At 40.1% G+C, this 16,096-nt stretch overlaps 1 protein-coding gene across 4 annotated transcripts in view; it reads right to left on the bottom strand.

The window, feature by feature from the left end:
- Window positions 1–16,096, bottom strand: part of LRRC9 (leucine rich repeat containing 9) — a 97,305-nt gene that overhangs the window by 32,673 nt on the left and 48,536 nt on the right. For all 4 annotated transcript variants that reach the window (XM_034768450.1, XM_034768447.1, XM_034768451.1 and 1 more), the window contains exons 16-26: window positions 15,515–15,727; window positions 14,111–14,230; window positions 12,640–12,831; window positions 11,008–11,133; window positions 9,829–9,969; window positions 7,591–7,768; window positions 6,034–6,254; window positions 4,940–5,062; window positions 4,420–4,550; window positions 3,789–3,897; window positions 3,190–3,329 (exon numbers count right to left, since the gene is read on the bottom strand). In XM_034768450.1, the coding sequence (XP_034624341.1) occupies window positions 3,190–3,329; window positions 3,789–3,897; window positions 4,420–4,550; window positions 4,940–5,062; window positions 6,034–6,254; window positions 7,591–7,768; window positions 9,829–9,969; window positions 11,008–11,133; window positions 12,640–12,831; window positions 14,111–14,230; window positions 15,515–15,727 (1,694 nt within the window). The remainder of the gene's footprint in view (window positions 1–3,189; window positions 3,330–3,788; window positions 3,898–4,419; window positions 4,551–4,939; window positions 5,063–6,033; window positions 6,255–7,590; window positions 7,769–9,828; window positions 9,970–11,007; window positions 11,134–12,639; window positions 12,832–14,110; window positions 14,231–15,514; window positions 15,728–16,096) is intronic.

Raw genomic sequence — 16,096 nt, 5'->3', positions numbered from 1 at the left:
GCAGAGCAACCTGAATTCTCATTAAACCACTAAAATTAGTAGCTGCTTAGATGCAAGTGATCATGATTTGATTACACTCTTATGTGCAGAATAAAGCTCAAACCAGTGATATATTATATACTTATTGCTTTAAAAAAGCCAATTTCACAAATCTAATAATTATGAACCAAATCAGCTGGAAGAGAGAATTTAAGCACTGGCCAAGGACAGCAATTGTGAGTGGGGTGCAGAGAAGGCACGGGCATGTTTAAGGGACTTTTGGGTTGCTGGACTTATGAACTGGAGGGGAAAAGGACACTGCCCAACTTACTTGGGGGTGGGTCTTTCGCTCATGGTTTGTTTATGAACCCTAGTTGCAGTGTTTTCCCAAATTAATACTGAGTCATTTCCCTCCTTTTATTAAAAGTTTTTGCTACCCTCAGACTCTGTGCTTGCGAGAGGGGAAGTATTGCCTCTTAGAGGCGCCCAGGGGGTGGTGTGTAATTGTCCCAGGTTACTGGGTGGGGGCTTGAGCTGGTTTTGTGTTGTATTGTTGAAAAGGAACCCCTAGATACTGAACCTGGCCCTTGTTGCTGCTGGCTCCACCTGGCAGAAGGGTTACATTTGCATAAGTGTCACTGAATTAAAAAGCTAGTTTTCTAGAATATTTCAAAGGCTAGTACTGTATACATAGCAGTTGCAAATTAAAAACTACATAAACGTACATGTATATCTACCCACTATGCAGTACAAACTGGTCAGCAATCTACTGCTACTGGTGCACAACTTTCAGTACGAGACAGATCTGGTCAGAACATTTCAGTTGAAATGCTTTTGTAAACACTTGTGAGACACTTTTTTAATTTAAGAATATGCAATGTGAAAACATTGTTAGTATACTGCAAAATGCTGATATTTGCCATTTTTGCTGCAGGCTAAACGGCTTAATCATTTCTGAAAAAAAAAATAGTTGTCCATTCAAAACCAATAAAAATCTTAGAATACATTGTCATTTGGCAGCTTTAATCAATAGAACAGAACATTATAGTGCTGAAATTAATAAAAACTAGTCATAGTGCAGTATATTTTTGGAACTGAGCAAAGAATGACATCTTTCTTATTTTGGGTATCACTGTTTCACCTTGCCTACAACCTTACGACACCACTTCACAGCTCCACATCATACCTGATCCTAGTGTACATCAAATAAGCTTTCAAATAATACATGATGTGGATGTGTGTGGGGTAGGGTACAATAAACTCCAAAAATATGACCCTTTTTGAAGAATTGCCACATGCCTATTTCAGCCAGTACCCTATTCCCCCCCAAAAGAACTAAAAACAAACGCATGCCATTTGTACAAAGCTTCCCATTCCCAACTGAATCTTACTGTTCCTTAAATTAATCATGTGCCCTAGAGAAGGAGGAGAGTTTGGGACAAGAAATAAACACATACATATGCCAAATGAACACAAAAAATGAAGGTAGGAAGAGCTGGACACTCATTTGAGAAATACACATATACACGACCAAATCTTACATTTTTCTGTGCTGCTCTGTCACTAATAATATTTCCTAAAAGCATGGAGGGAACTCTGGGGAGCAGCTTGGCAAGTCTTGTCTGATGGGATTGGACTGAAATTGGCTATAGACACTGTCAAAGTTGTAAAGACCTGACTGAATGAAACTTGACATGTTCCTGAAGTTTCAGTCCTGTTAGAATGCAAAAATGAGAAATGCAAACTGAAAGCTGATTTGAAAAAGTTCTTCAGGACATAAACTGACCTAATGTGTTGGTGCCCAAAGAAAGAAAAAAAAAATCGGTATGGATTTCTGCTGCAGGGGATGAGAAAAAGAGCTCTTTTAGGAGATGGGATAGGAGACGGGATTATTGGCAGATAAAAGACTGCTCTGACTAGACACAATATTAAGAAGGAAGTTTGGATGAATATGCGAAAGCACTGCTTGACTCTATTATACAAATAGTAGCATGAATCAGTCACTAGGGCATGGAGTTCACAGATTCTAATAAGTGGTTGTGACTGCTATCAGAATACTTGCATGTCTAAAAGTAGCTGAGTTTTCACAGTTTTGGCTCAAAAGAGGTGTACTATTACCTCAGTATCAAGATTACAGTGATTCAATATGATAGCAGGACTTTATACAGCTTTTAAAGATTTCAAGTACTTAATGTCTCTGATAGGCCTGATTAGAGACCTATAAACATGCCATACCAAATCAAACCAATGACCATGGAGTCAGATAACTTGCTTGTGATCAATACCAAATGCTTGAGAGGAAGACAAACAAGCCCCATAATATATCTGTCCAGTTATGCAATGCTGTACAAGGAGAGTGGGAGAAGAGAAGACTGGGATAATTAGTTTGACTTCCGTGGGTCCAGAAGCTGATGAGAGAGACACTGTCTGGTGGATAGAGCAAGCAGCACTTGTTTTCTATTCCAGGCTCTGCCAGAGATTGACCTTCACTCAATTTCTTTGTGCTTCAGTCTAAGTCAGTGCACTCTAGGGTGTCTCTGAGCCACAGAGTTAAAGGGTACATCCAGACTACCCGCCATATTGGTGGGTAGCGATTGATTCATTGGGGATCGATATATCGCGTCTCGTTAAGACGCGATATATCGATCCCCGAACGCACTCCCCATCGACTCTGGAACTCCACCGGAGCAAGCGGCGGTAGCGGAGTCGACAGGGGATCCCGCGCCGTCGATCCCGCGCCGTGAGGACCCAAGGCAAATCGATCTAAGATACTTCGACTTCAGCTACGCTATTCACGTAGCTGAAGTTGCATATCTTAGATCGATCTCCCCCCCCCCCAGTGTAGACCAGCCCAAAGGGTCAGTGGCAGCTGAAGGAGTAGCCACTGCTGTTGTAGATTGGGAGTAGCACACTTTCCCCCCTGAAGGGAGTGGGGAGGGGGCAATCCTACGCTGCCAGTCCCCCTCCCATCCCAATAACTGAGGATGGAAGAAGTGAGCCAAAGAGCCTAGGAGAGAGACCGGCTGGATGCTCCCAGTGATGTCAGAGATGCCTGAGTGGGTGGCAAAAGGCCACCGGGCTTCCTTGCCAGAAGACACTCAAGTTAGGTGGGGAGAAGAGAGCATCCCAGGCTTGTCGTCCTTCAGGGACTGCCTTTTTCAGCAAAAGAATACAGGAATTACAAAAGTTCATTTTAAAATGTGACAGTACCTGCTTCCTTTTGAAGGTCCTTGCTGTCCATAGCCACTAGAGGTCACTTTCTGGTACAACTGCTGCCTGTTTGTTAAGTGATTTTGAGGCTTTTGTCTGGGCAGGACTGATTCAATGTGATTGTAATTCAGACACAATATCTGCATAAAGCAAACCACATGAAATGAAACAGAACACTGCTTTGCTAATATAGTAGCAAAGGTGCCTGTTACAACATATCTCTGCTCTTTCAAATTCAGATAATGAGCTAACAACAGATCGGTTGCTGAATCAATGGTATTCAGGGCTTCAAAAATTCTTGATGCAATAGATAGGCTAGTGGTCAATTTATTTCAACACATGGTTAAATAAGTGGTTTTTAGTCTTTTTGTGACTCATCTGTACTGTATGAATTCTGCTGACTGAAATAACTTTAGAAAGCTGTATTTAATAAATTAGTATATAATATAAGAAATGTAATAAAGATTTCCCCTTGCTCTATTATAAAAGAAATCTGTCAGGCAGGAGTAAAGAAATTTAGAATTTTATATAAAGAGAGAAGATACTTACTGTCACTATAAAAATAGGAAAGAAAAGCACAGAATGAGTGATTAACTCACCTTGACATTAGGCAAGAAGATTAAACCACTGAAAGAGATGAGATTGTTGTTCTGTAAATTCACATTACAAACATTTCTAAACTGGTCTGCTGGTACAAGATCCACCGTTCTGAATTGGATAAAGAAAATAATTACAGAAAAAGGTATCATGCGACACAGATTTCCTGAGCAGGTCTACTGATGTTACATTTCTCACCAGAAATCTAACACCTTCCTTTTACAGGAGCATCCTGATAAAAATCTACAATAAATACATTGTGCTGTTTTCTCAGGTGTATAATACAGAGTTGATATAATTCCTATGTTAAAGACAAAATCCACTTCACCCACATGAAGTCTGAGTAGTTACACTTTAAGTGTGTGAAGTATGAGAACTGAGGGCTCGAGGAAGTGAAATCTACCCCTCTGCAGGTATGCAGACTCCCATGGCAACCTCTCCAGTACATGGGCTGAAATACTGGCTGAAGCCCCCTCCATGCTGTTTGCATGGTATAGTAGGATTTTGCCCATATACAGAGACACATATGAACTGAATTATCTAAACCTAGGCTCTGATTTTAGTTATATTTTTCTAGCCATTATATTAAATGCTATTTGTAACATATCCGTGCACATTTGAAAATTACTGCACCTGATCGTAGAGGTTGTCCAATTTAATTCTTGCATTTTAGTGAAGTCTGAATGTCCTAGTCTTTCTGCAATCATATCACAGGTAAGTCTGCCACCAAATAAATCTTTAGCACCCTCGATGTCTGCTGTCTCCTGTATAATGACATTTAAAATGAATTTTGTTATATTAAAGAAAACCTAGAACTACAATAAGAAGGTAGGAGTGAAAATTTTCAGCCCAAAAGGTAGTTAAAAAAAAAAAAAGTGCCTGAAAATCGGGGCTTAAACTAAAAGTGTCTCCACAACCATCACCTTAGCTTCATACCATCAATGTTGCCTATATTCTTATTGAACAGATTATGGAAATGTTCATATGCTCTAATTAATTTTAAACTACAGATTTGGTACATGTACTAAAACAATATTCGGTAATTGCGTTAATAAGGGTCAGAAATCATCAGCATGCCCATGCCATCCTGATTTGTAAAAAAGATGGTTTTAACAACAGCTACAATAATCTTATGATCTATAGTATAACTTACAACTGCGGTGCCATCTAAGGCTTTGAGAGATGGAAGATGGAATATTACAAACAATCGGTAGTTATCCTGTTTCCACACAATTAGATTTCCATACATGTCCAGCATGACCAGATTATTTAAACCCTGAGAAATAAGACACATAGATCAAGGTTTAATTTTTAAATGTTTGTAAGGAATGAAACCTAGGCTACTTCGTTTAGCTTTAATCCTTCTCTCCATCTTACAACTGCATGTGTCAAATCTGAAGCATCATTTAATAAAACCCAGGGCTTCATTCTCATTTACGCTAAGGTGCCTTTACATAACTCTGGCAGTGTAAAGGACCCTTAAAGTGGGCGTAAGTTACACTTCCACTCAGTTTAAAGTCCGTTTACACTACCAGAGTGCTGTGAGTGAGAATCAGGCCCCCAGTCTTGCATATATACCAGCAGCTCCAGGTGAAAGGAACTGGGGTTGCTGCATGTGTGCATGCTCGTGCTCTTGAATTTATTTCCAGTGTAATTCTTCTAATGACAGAGTTAGGCTAGGCACAATAGAGATGCGTGGTATGTGGCTCTCCCTGGAAAACGCTGGGTTCAATCCTGTTAGTTACTCAGCACCTCCTTCAAAGTAGTGAGCACACTCAATTCCAAAAGAAAGTTCAGACTAAGGCTCTTACAAAGGACAATTCCTCTGGGCCCAATTTTTAAACATGGACATCTAAATTGCATATGTGAAAAGAAGACTGTCAAGCACAATTTAGAGACAAGGTGGGTGAGGTATTGGTCCAACTTCTGTTGGCGAGAGAGACAAGCTTTTGAGCTACACAGAGTTCTCCTTCAGGTCCTGAAGAAAGACTTGAAGAAAAGCTCTGTGTCTCTTTCTCACCAACAGAAGTTGGTCCAATAAAAGATATTACCTCACCCACATTGTCTCCCTAATATCCTCGGACCGACCTGGCTACAACAGCACTGCAGGCACAATTTAGGCAGCCATTTTAAAAAATATGGCTTCCCATATTTAAAAACAGGAAAGATATATTTGTACTGACGTAACAAGCAAATTGTGAATTTACTTTTACCCGCAAGTTCTAAAGCAATCCAGTCCACATTTACCTTTAAATGATATATCTCTTGGTAGGTAGAAACATAGTTATTGCTGATGTATAGTTCTATTAGTGCGTAGGCTCTCTGCAAACCAACCAATGAAGTAATTCTGTTGCTCTCAAGAGAGAGGTAGTGAAGATGAGACAAGTTTTCAAAAACGCATCTTTCCAGGGTGGTGAGATGATTATTATTTACACTAAGTCGTGTTAGTTTGGTGAGTTTTGAAATTCCTGGAAAAATAAATAAGATGTTCTTAAAGCATATATAGTGAGAAGCAAAAGAAGTGGTTAACTTGGATGGTAAAACAAGCTACACATGAGAGATGGCTTGCACACTCAGGCTGTAATATAGGCAGGATCAGGAGAGATCATTCGTGGCCTGCTCTTCTGTGATAGCTAGAACATTTTCCAGAAAGAGGCTACTCACAATCCACTTCACCCCTCTGATTCTTCCTCCAGGAGTAGCAAAGAGCCTGGTGAGGGGGAGGGATTAACTGTCCACTCATCTCTCATGCAGCAGGTTCTTTTCCTTGCTCCCTCTTCCTTCATATGCTACAGATGGGCTTTCTTGCACTATACAGAAGACTATGGCCCAGTTTTTTAAAGGTATTTAGGTGTTGCTGAGCTCAGCACTGCAACGCCTAACCGATTTAGGAGCCTAAATCTCATTTTCAAAAGGGATTTAGGCACGTAGGAGCCAAAAGGCCACTGACAGCCAATGGTATTTAGATTCTAAGTGCCTGTATACTTTAAGAAAATGACATTTAGGCTCCTAACTCCGTTAGGCACTACAACACTGAGCACAGCAATACCCAAATACCTTTAAAAATCTGGGTCTATGAACCTAATTTTAAAATCAACTGACAATAACAGTATTTGCCATGACCTATGTGGGGATATGAGGAAATGTAGCAACTACCCAATAGTTTTTGGAATAGTCATATAGTGTGTATAAGGTAAATCTGTTCTTTTAAAAAGTGAATTTTTGACCTTTTGGAATCATTAGTTTACTAACTTCTTATTTTAGAAATTATTGAGCCAACATATAACTGGCATGGGAAAATGTATGGTTCACTGCAGGAACGTTACATGTCAGTAAGTCTACATACCAAAAATCATGCACTCTTATCAGTTCCGAAAAATTCCTATTAACATAAATAAATTGGTTCTGCTTTTCAGAAACACAATCCATCTGCTTTGTCTCTTTTCTTCATTTCTGCTAAATATCAGAGAGGTAGCCGTGTTAGTCTGGATCTGTAAAAAGCAACAAAGAGTCCTGTGGCACCTTATAGACTAACAGATGTATTGCAGCATAAGCTTTTGTGGGTGAATACCCACTTCGTCAGACGAAGGTGCCACAGGACTCTTTGTCGATTTCTGCTAAAGACTCATCACAAAGCTAAAGAGAAGGCAATTATATATATTTTAATATGAAAGCTTTAAAATTGTATGCAACTGATAAAGTTAACAGTAAAAAGCCACCCTCTGGAACACTGGACTATATGGGAACCTTTATGTTGTGTCTAACTTAATATCTTGATTTTCACTAACTTCCTAAATACAGTACCTTCTAGATTTGAGATGCAGTTTCCATCTAAAGTGAGCTCTTCAAGATTAAGGCAAGATTCCAGTCCTTCTATTTTAGTGAGATTATTGTTGCTAAATGAGGCCCATCTTAAATTCTCTAATTTTTCCAAGTTGGCAATTTTGGAGAGATGTTGCCCATCCAGATCTAAGACCGTGATCTGTGAGAAAACTCAATTTTAGTATTGAAAGATCTAAGTCAATTAATTCCAACATAGATGCCCAAGGTATATACTGCCTTCACATTCTTCATAGACATTTCCCAGTAATATCAACAGGGCATTTCTTTTTGGATACTGGACATCACAGAGCCCTCATTTTGCAATTCAGGACTTCATTTTTGAACCTCAAGAAATCCCAAACCGACACCAAAACCTCAGCAACCTGCACCAGAACAAGCAATGACTCCACAATATAAACTAACCAGCTTCCAAATGCGCCTGTGCAGTTACAGCTTATAAACAGGTACACATTTTTTCTAGTGTGGATCAGACCTCAGTATTAAGATTAATTTAACCTCATCTACCAATGTCACATACATATGATTATATTATTGATTCGCCTGCTTAGAATGTTTTCATTCTACGATTTAGGGGTGAAATCATGGCCTCACTGAAGTCAATGGCAAAACATATAATGACTTCAATGGGATCAGGATTTCCCCCTGTATATAGTAACTTTCTAGCTCAGTGTTCTGGCAGAGTTTGAGTGCTTGCTAAGGAAGGATGCATCCCTTACAGTTTTGATTCACCGCTAAGCATTCCTTTTGCTTTACTGCATGTAACATCCCAAATTCATTCTATTTTTCTTCTTTGCAAAATTCTTGGGCAGGAACAAATGAAATTAGATTCCAAACACATTTTTATCCTTCGGTGTCATCACAGACCCTTCTTTCACAGACACTGGCTATAAACACTCACTTCACAACACACTCGACAGAAAGAGAGCAACCAATCAATGATTCCACCCTTTCTCAGAAAACAACCAGCAAGGCCAGGGCTGGCATTAGGGGGTGGCAAGCAGGGCAATTGCCTGGGGCCCGACGCAACCGGAGTTCCCACAATGGGCCCCAACCCCAGGCAACAGGGCTCGGGGAGGGAGCTCCACCTTCACTCGCTGATTCACCTCACTGGGTCATCCAGCCTGTGGGTCAGTGTCAACCGCTGGCTGCACCCCCAGAGACCATCACAAATGCCTTCTGTGGGGGTCTACTTCTTAGTTTCTGCCCTGGGCCCCAGCGAGTCTAATGCCAGCCCTGAGTAAGGCTGCAGTTTTCTTCATCAGGCTAACCAATCATGCAATGATGAAAAAAAATGGCCACACAACTTAATTTAGCAAGTTGAGTCTCTGGTGGCCCAGGATATTCAGCACTGTCTCCTACCGGTGCTAAACAACCTTTACAGAATTCAAAGCTGTTTCTTATACAGGCTCTGCTAATGGCCAAAGGACAACTTATGTTCTCTCTTGTGTCTATGGTGATATTCCTTTTGGAGAGGATTTTCTCTTTCTACAATAACATACTATATCCCTGTATGAACCCTATTTCATTTTGATGTCACAAAGTGTAACGTTGACACCATATGCTGAAATGTTGGTTCTCTTGGCAATGTCTGTAAATGTGCATTTCTTAATGCACACAGAATAAAACACTATGCTCATCAGCAGAAATGTGTTTTCCTCTAGCTATTCTATACTCTACACAACAAATTGAACTGACAGAGGAGCTTTTAACCTTTTATTCTTGGCAGATTAACATGATTTCAGAAGAGAGGTCAGGACATGGATTATGACAGGCTACGATGAACTTGGATCTTCCTATGTAGTGTTCTATGGCTTTTCGTTATGTAGTGGAGTTGTAATTGTAAGTTATCATGCCAGACAAGAGGCAATGTGTGTAGGCCTGAAATTAGACCTACCACCGTTTTTCATGTAATATGGGCTCAGTATTGAAAATTCTATGCATGAACACTAAATATTAAAGTTTCAATATCTTGCCAACTCACAAGAAAAGTTGTATGTACAAAAGAAAAGATTGTGATCTGATATGGAAACTCTTATGTTTTTATATTCTTAACTTCAGGTACTAGATTACATGTTTAAGTGCGCAAAAAGATATATTTTTAATTAACATGCATCAACTTATAACAAATATAACAAAATAAACATGTGACAGAGATAAATCTAAGGCCTAATACATTATATTTAATAGAGACAGCCTTACCCTAGGATACCAGCTGCTATTGAAATGTGTTTGTGAATCCACCTTGTTCTTGCTAATTTGAGTCAGAATTTTGGCATAAGGATGTACACTCAGAATGCGTGGTCTAGCTTCATCAGTCCTAGAATGTTCTAAAAGAGATGCCTGACAAAATGAAAATACTTAATAGATAGATAATATAACGGTATAAATAATGTACATTTTTCACAGTGTAACATGAAGAAAAGGGCTTTATGGCTTAATCTCCTTATGATTGGGAGCCTGTATCATATGTTAGTAGATCTAATACTTCTGTAGATCTAATAGGTCTAGTAGATCTGACACATGGTAATAAATCTCATCCATTTTTTTATGTTTATTATTCATTAAAAAAATGATCGAGGCAAATCTTGAGGCCTTTACTCTGTTTTTGATCAGTTCTTACTCCAGCAAAGTCCGATTCTAGTCAATGGGGGATTGTTGGAGAACGGACAGAGTAAAACCTGAATAAAGAATAGAATTTGGGCCACGATTTTTGAAGATTAGTGTCAAATAATTTAGCCCTTTTTTTGCTTGCCTGGAATTCCTTCTCAGGGTTTGCATACATGGCGAGTTAGTGTGTAGCAAGCAAGGGTGTGAATCTACAGTGCAACATCTTGCACACACTAATGCTAAGTCGTATTCCAGGACTTTTACTGTGTTGTAGCAGTGTCCACACAGTGAATTAGTGAGCGGCAAGCTGGTGCGCAGTAGATCACACTTGGCTTACTGCACACTAACTCGCCACGTACACAAGGCCTCAGAAGCCTAGACAGTTTTTCTGCTACTTGATTTATCCTTTTTTTTTTTTGGCAAACATATTTAATTTCCCGTGTTTTGAACAGAGCTGAAATTAAACAAGGTCATTTTTAACAACTTCGAAATGATCTAAAATCTAACATTATGAAATATCTTTCATTGTGAACCAGCATCATTACCAATATCAGCGAAGCTCTGAGTGAGAACAATGTTTGTGAAATAACTGCTGCTTCACAGCCAGCTGCTGAGAGCACAAAATATGGCATTTTCACAGAGCACACGAAACTAGGCGATTTTTAAAATATGATTAAATACACATTTTAAAATGGAAGTCAGATTGTGCCTATAACTTCTTGTTTCTAATCTTGCATTTGCTACAAGTTATAGCAAAATGGAACATCATACCTGAGAGATCTTTGATCCAGCAATAAAACACACAGCAGCCGCAGCCTCTTCTTCAGTAATCTGGACTCCATCTAAATGAGTAAGAGCCTTTAATCGGCCAATGACACTCAAACGCAATGAGACTGGCTTGGAGAAAAAAAAGCAAAGTGATGTAATTGAGTTTTTAAAATTGTCTATACGGTTACATACAAAAAAAGGACATATGATTCCTTTCAAGCCAGTCTCCTCTCGTATTATGTATGCTCAGGGCTAGGTTGTGGTCCATCCTGTGTGCTCACACAAGAACGTAAAAAAGGAGACGTAAGATGCACCCCTTGCTCCCATGTCCCAGCTATGCCTACCATTGGTAGCAGTGTGCATGGAAAGCAGCCTCCACAAGGCTGCTATGTCCTCCCTGCTCATCTGGCTTGGGAATGGGTGAAAAGGGGTGGGGAAGGGGCTGAGTCTTGCCATACCTGTACAAAACTATAAGGAACAACATATGTTTGGGCTAGGTTTGTTTACATTGATCTAATGTGACACTGATGTCAATAAATTACTCTGGATTTACATGCGTGTATGAGATAAAAATCTAGCCCTGAAGGATTGTAATTATACATAGCTATGTAAGACATTAAGTGCAGTACAATAACAAAGTTGTTAGCACCTTCCTTATAAGCCAGAAGTTTGCAAGTATTACAAGTATTATTAAATGCAAGGAATTTGATAACCTCAGAGGAGGTGAAAGAGAAGCTCAAGGGATTTGGACGTGTGAGCCTAAACTCAAGGTGGAATTACAGCCCTAACTCTTATACAGAAACATTTTAAAATTCCCATTAAATTAAATATAGTGCAAGAAAAACACAGACTGGATAATCATACTCGTAAGGAAAGTGAACAACAACATCCTTATTTCTAGCGGGAAAATAGACTTACTGAAATGACCAGAATAATGATGATCAATGTAATCTTTATAAACTAGATGGGACTATGCACCTGTGCATGGGAGAACGAAGGAGTACGCACATCTCTTAACTAGGCTACATAGCGCTTGGATCCAAGTATTCAGGAGAAGAGGACTACGCAGGTAGTCAGGGAATGGATGGAGAGGGTGTGAAATTGACTGAGTCTTGGATTGCTTCCCAATGCCACAGCCAGCGCAGCTGGGCTGCTTCTCTGGGGGATGTGTGTGTCACCAGGTAAAAGGTTGGCACTGTATATTTTCCCTGAAAGTGGGGGAATCTGTCTCTGCCCTGGCCCCTTTTACTGGCCAGCACAGCTGAGCCAGTGCAGTGGGGGCAAAGGGTGGCTGTTTACGGCTGGCATAGATCATCAGTAAAGTTACCACCTACTAGAAGCAAGGAGGAGAGGAATTATGCCTCAGAGTAGCGTCACTGAGTCACAATGCTTCTCCTGCAGATTATGCACAACCCCTTGCTCAGGACTGTTTACAAAGTCGAAGGGCCTGACAGCGTAAAGCATCTTTAAAGTGGGCACTAATTCCATATACATCCACTTTAAGGCCCCTTACACAGCCAGAGTGGAGTAAAGGGGCCTCAATGTAAATGACAACCAGGCCCAAAATTTAGCACTACAAGGTCTAATTGTTTTGGCTAGAAGGTTTTCCTGAGAATTTTAAGCACTGACACATACCTTATGCCATGGGTTATGTCTGATATCAAGACTGAGTACGTTTGAAGTGTGTTTACGTAAGACATTTATTTCCTCTCCAGTCTTTTTCAGTTGATTCCAGCTCAAGTCTAAATACTTCAGTTTGCTTAAGCCTCTAATACCCTCCAGGGTGATCACGTGGTTGTGGCTTGCATCAAAATACTCCAGATTGGGCTGCAAGACAGTACTGATTTGAGAATAATTGTACAGAAAAAAGTGCAGCAAGGAAATATTTGGTAATAAACTCAGTTTTAATAGACAGTCCCACAGAAGGCACGGTCATCCAGATTCAATGCCCAAAGCGCCCCTTGCCCAGCAGCAGAAAGCCTGTCTGGAAAGAAGTCTGGTTAAGCAACCGAACCTTTGAATGTGTATCTGAATCCAGCTCACCTTCTGATATTTCCTGATCCATCCACTACCAATAGAATACAGTACAGTTTTAGTTTTCTTTTTCGGGATGGAATTCATCCCTATTGTGCTCAACCATGCAAGGCCCTGTGCATTACTTTAGCCAGGGTGAGTGAGACAATCACACCATTTGAGAGTGGTGGGATCTACAAAGAGGCCTTGGAAGGTGGGGGAAGGGCCTACATCTTGTACCCCTCATGTAGGGTGAGACTGTACTGGCCCCAAACTAGGCAAAAGAGAGGGTTGGGGGCAGATTGTGATTTTAGTCACATGATCTGCAATCACACAGATCCAGTGGCCCAGAAATCCTGGGTAGGGGATGGTTAACAGCTACACTGGAGGAGCAGCACTGTATGGCCTGGAGGTGAAAGCCATCCTTCCTACCCCTCAGCCAGAGCCCCACTCCAAGTCTAATCAGTTGGGTGTTCTTAATTGTTGTGTTAGTTATTATTATTTATTTGTGTTAGGATAGTGCCCTAGAGACTCCAACCAAGATCAGGGCCCATTGTGCTAGGCACTGTAGACACACACAGTAAGAAACTGTCTCCAACCTGAAGCATTTACCATCTAAGTAGACAAGAGAGAAAAGGGTGGGAGACAGGAAGTAGCGAGAGGAATAAAATAATAATAATAATACCACCATCTACCTCTTATATAGTACTTTTCATCTGCAGATCTCAAAGTGCTCTACAAAGGAGGTAGGTATCATTATTCCATTGTACAGATTGGGAAACTGAGGCAAGGGAGGTGAAAAGACTTGCCTAACACCACTAAGCAGGCCAACTGCAGAGCCAGGAATAGAAGCCAGATCACCAAAGTCCCAATCCAGTGCTCTATCTACTGGTCCACATTGCCTACTACAAAGGAGAAGGAGGAACAAAGGCTCTGTTTAGAGGTAGTGAACTTCACCCATTAGGAATAAATCAGGTTTGCTGCCATGCAATAGACATTAATATATTTAAGTTGTACACACAAAGGATTTTTTTCAATTAAAATATTCCTTTAGTTTAATTTCCTTTACAACATATAGAGCAATATTTCTTACCAAGTGGTAAACATCATCTAAACACGTAAATTCATTGAAGCTGACAATAAGTTTTCGAAGCCCTGTCAGTTTAGAGATGTCCCGCAGTTTGCTCAGGCTGTTCCCATGCAAATTCAGAACCTAAGTCAAAAATTAATGAGATTACAACTGTACCATATATATACACAACCAAATTCTGTGCTACTCCATCATTGCTTTTCAACATTAAAGAGCTTCAACTGCTAGTGTTTAAGAGTAAATGTAACTCTATTCTATAGATTATAAAAAAGGCTAAGAAAAGTTACTTGTAAGTGATATGAAGTTTGTGAAGAGCAGTTGCAAGGATCCTGGGACAAAGTATTGCTTTTATTTTCTATTTTGAAGGATATTTGTTCTTCTCCCTTCTCCCTGAAGTAATAGTGGGATGGGAAGATGGAGATTCAGTTCAGAAATGGTTTTTACTGGTCCACAGGGAGCAAGAAGGGAGGACAGTTTCCAATCCTTCCCCATTAGGCGAGAACTTGTTGCTTGGGGAGATTGGATGGAAGATTGCCAGCTGGGAATTCCTCCATGCCCGGAGTACAGTTTGGGGAGAGTGGCACTCAGAAGAGGGGAGGAATCAGCCAACCGAAGCCACGTACTCAGGAAAGGGAATTATGGGTGAGTGCAAGGGGGAGGGGAGAACTGCGACCCCATTGAAGACACAGACAGGAGAAGAGATCAAAACTATTTAACAATTTGAAAGGTCAAATGTTCAGCAGGCTTCCTGCATCAAGTTTGTACAGACAAAATGAGTAACTGCAAATGCAAAACTGGAGTTAGCTGTGCAATGAAAGGAGTTCTGTATGCAAATACCAATTTGCATAAGGGGTTTTGTGGGCCAATCAGTTGCAATGATATTGAAAATCTGGGTGTAGCTAGGTGGCTGTCAAGAGTTCTCCCCTTCACTGGATTTATATTTTTCTGATGCCAAAACTGACATATAAAATCTTTTCAGGAGTGATCACTATTTGACACAACCACGCAGCCAAGAAAACTTTGAGAAGACTCACAGTTAAAGCTGACACTTTAGGCCTTAACCGGGTCTCACAAACAGTAGTTTGCATGTGATTTCAGTGGAGTTATTTATACAATAGTAAGTAAGATCAGAATCCTGCCCAGTATTTGTAATTCATATTTTTATGAAAAACAAATGGCATAATTTAGGGATGGAAGTCCTTATTCTGATTTCACACTAGTTTTGGATCTCCAATTACTCCAAAGCACTGCACTGATGTAAAACAAGTGTAACACCAGAATCAAGCCCAAATGCTAGCCTTCATTTGTGACTTCCTACTTTTGATTGGTTTACAAGGCAATCTTAATAACATGACATTGATTATGTAATAACCGTGTCCTGCTGTAAGTTTAACAGACAATACTCACCGCTATTTGACTGTAAATATTGGCCTTAGCAACTGAAAGCACTGTCTTTTCATCCAAGCAAACAATTTTGGGTCTGGCTTTTACTGTAGGCTCCATGTTCAGAACTTCATCATCACGTTGCAAATCACTAGACAATATAAATCCTTCTGTATTTTTCTTTCTTTCTTCTACAATTACATTGCTGAGCGTAGAAAACAGGGACTGAACTTTGACCTACGCAAAATAATATTTGTTAACATTTGTAAAATTTCTATTTTAAGTTAGGTAAATTATTTAAAATTGCATACAAACATGCAGAAAGTAGAGTTAGGAAATTATCTTTCGGTAATGTAGCACTTTCAAAAGAGAACAGCAATGCTTTTGTTTGCACAAGCATTTACACATTACATTATGAACAAAAAGTAACAAAGAGTCTATGGGCCATATCCTCTCACATATAGAACTCACACGGAAGACAACAGAAGTCTGATTCCCTGCCCAAACCCCCCTGCCCAAGCACTGCAATAGCTCACTCTCCAATGAAGGAGTTAGATGTAGACCCCCAGGAGCTCATCAGTACTGCAATTGTTTTGGCAGTGGAGC

This window comes from Trachemys scripta, chromosome 4 (assembly GCF_013100865.1).
Source record: "Trachemys scripta elegans isolate TJP31775 chromosome 4, CAS_Tse_1.0, whole genome shotgun sequence".
Lineage (NCBI taxonomy): Eukaryota > Metazoa > Chordata > Testudines > Emydidae > Trachemys > Trachemys scripta.
The sequence above is the reverse complement of the archived record's forward strand: the minus strand, read 5'-3'. Positions and strand labels throughout refer to the sequence as shown.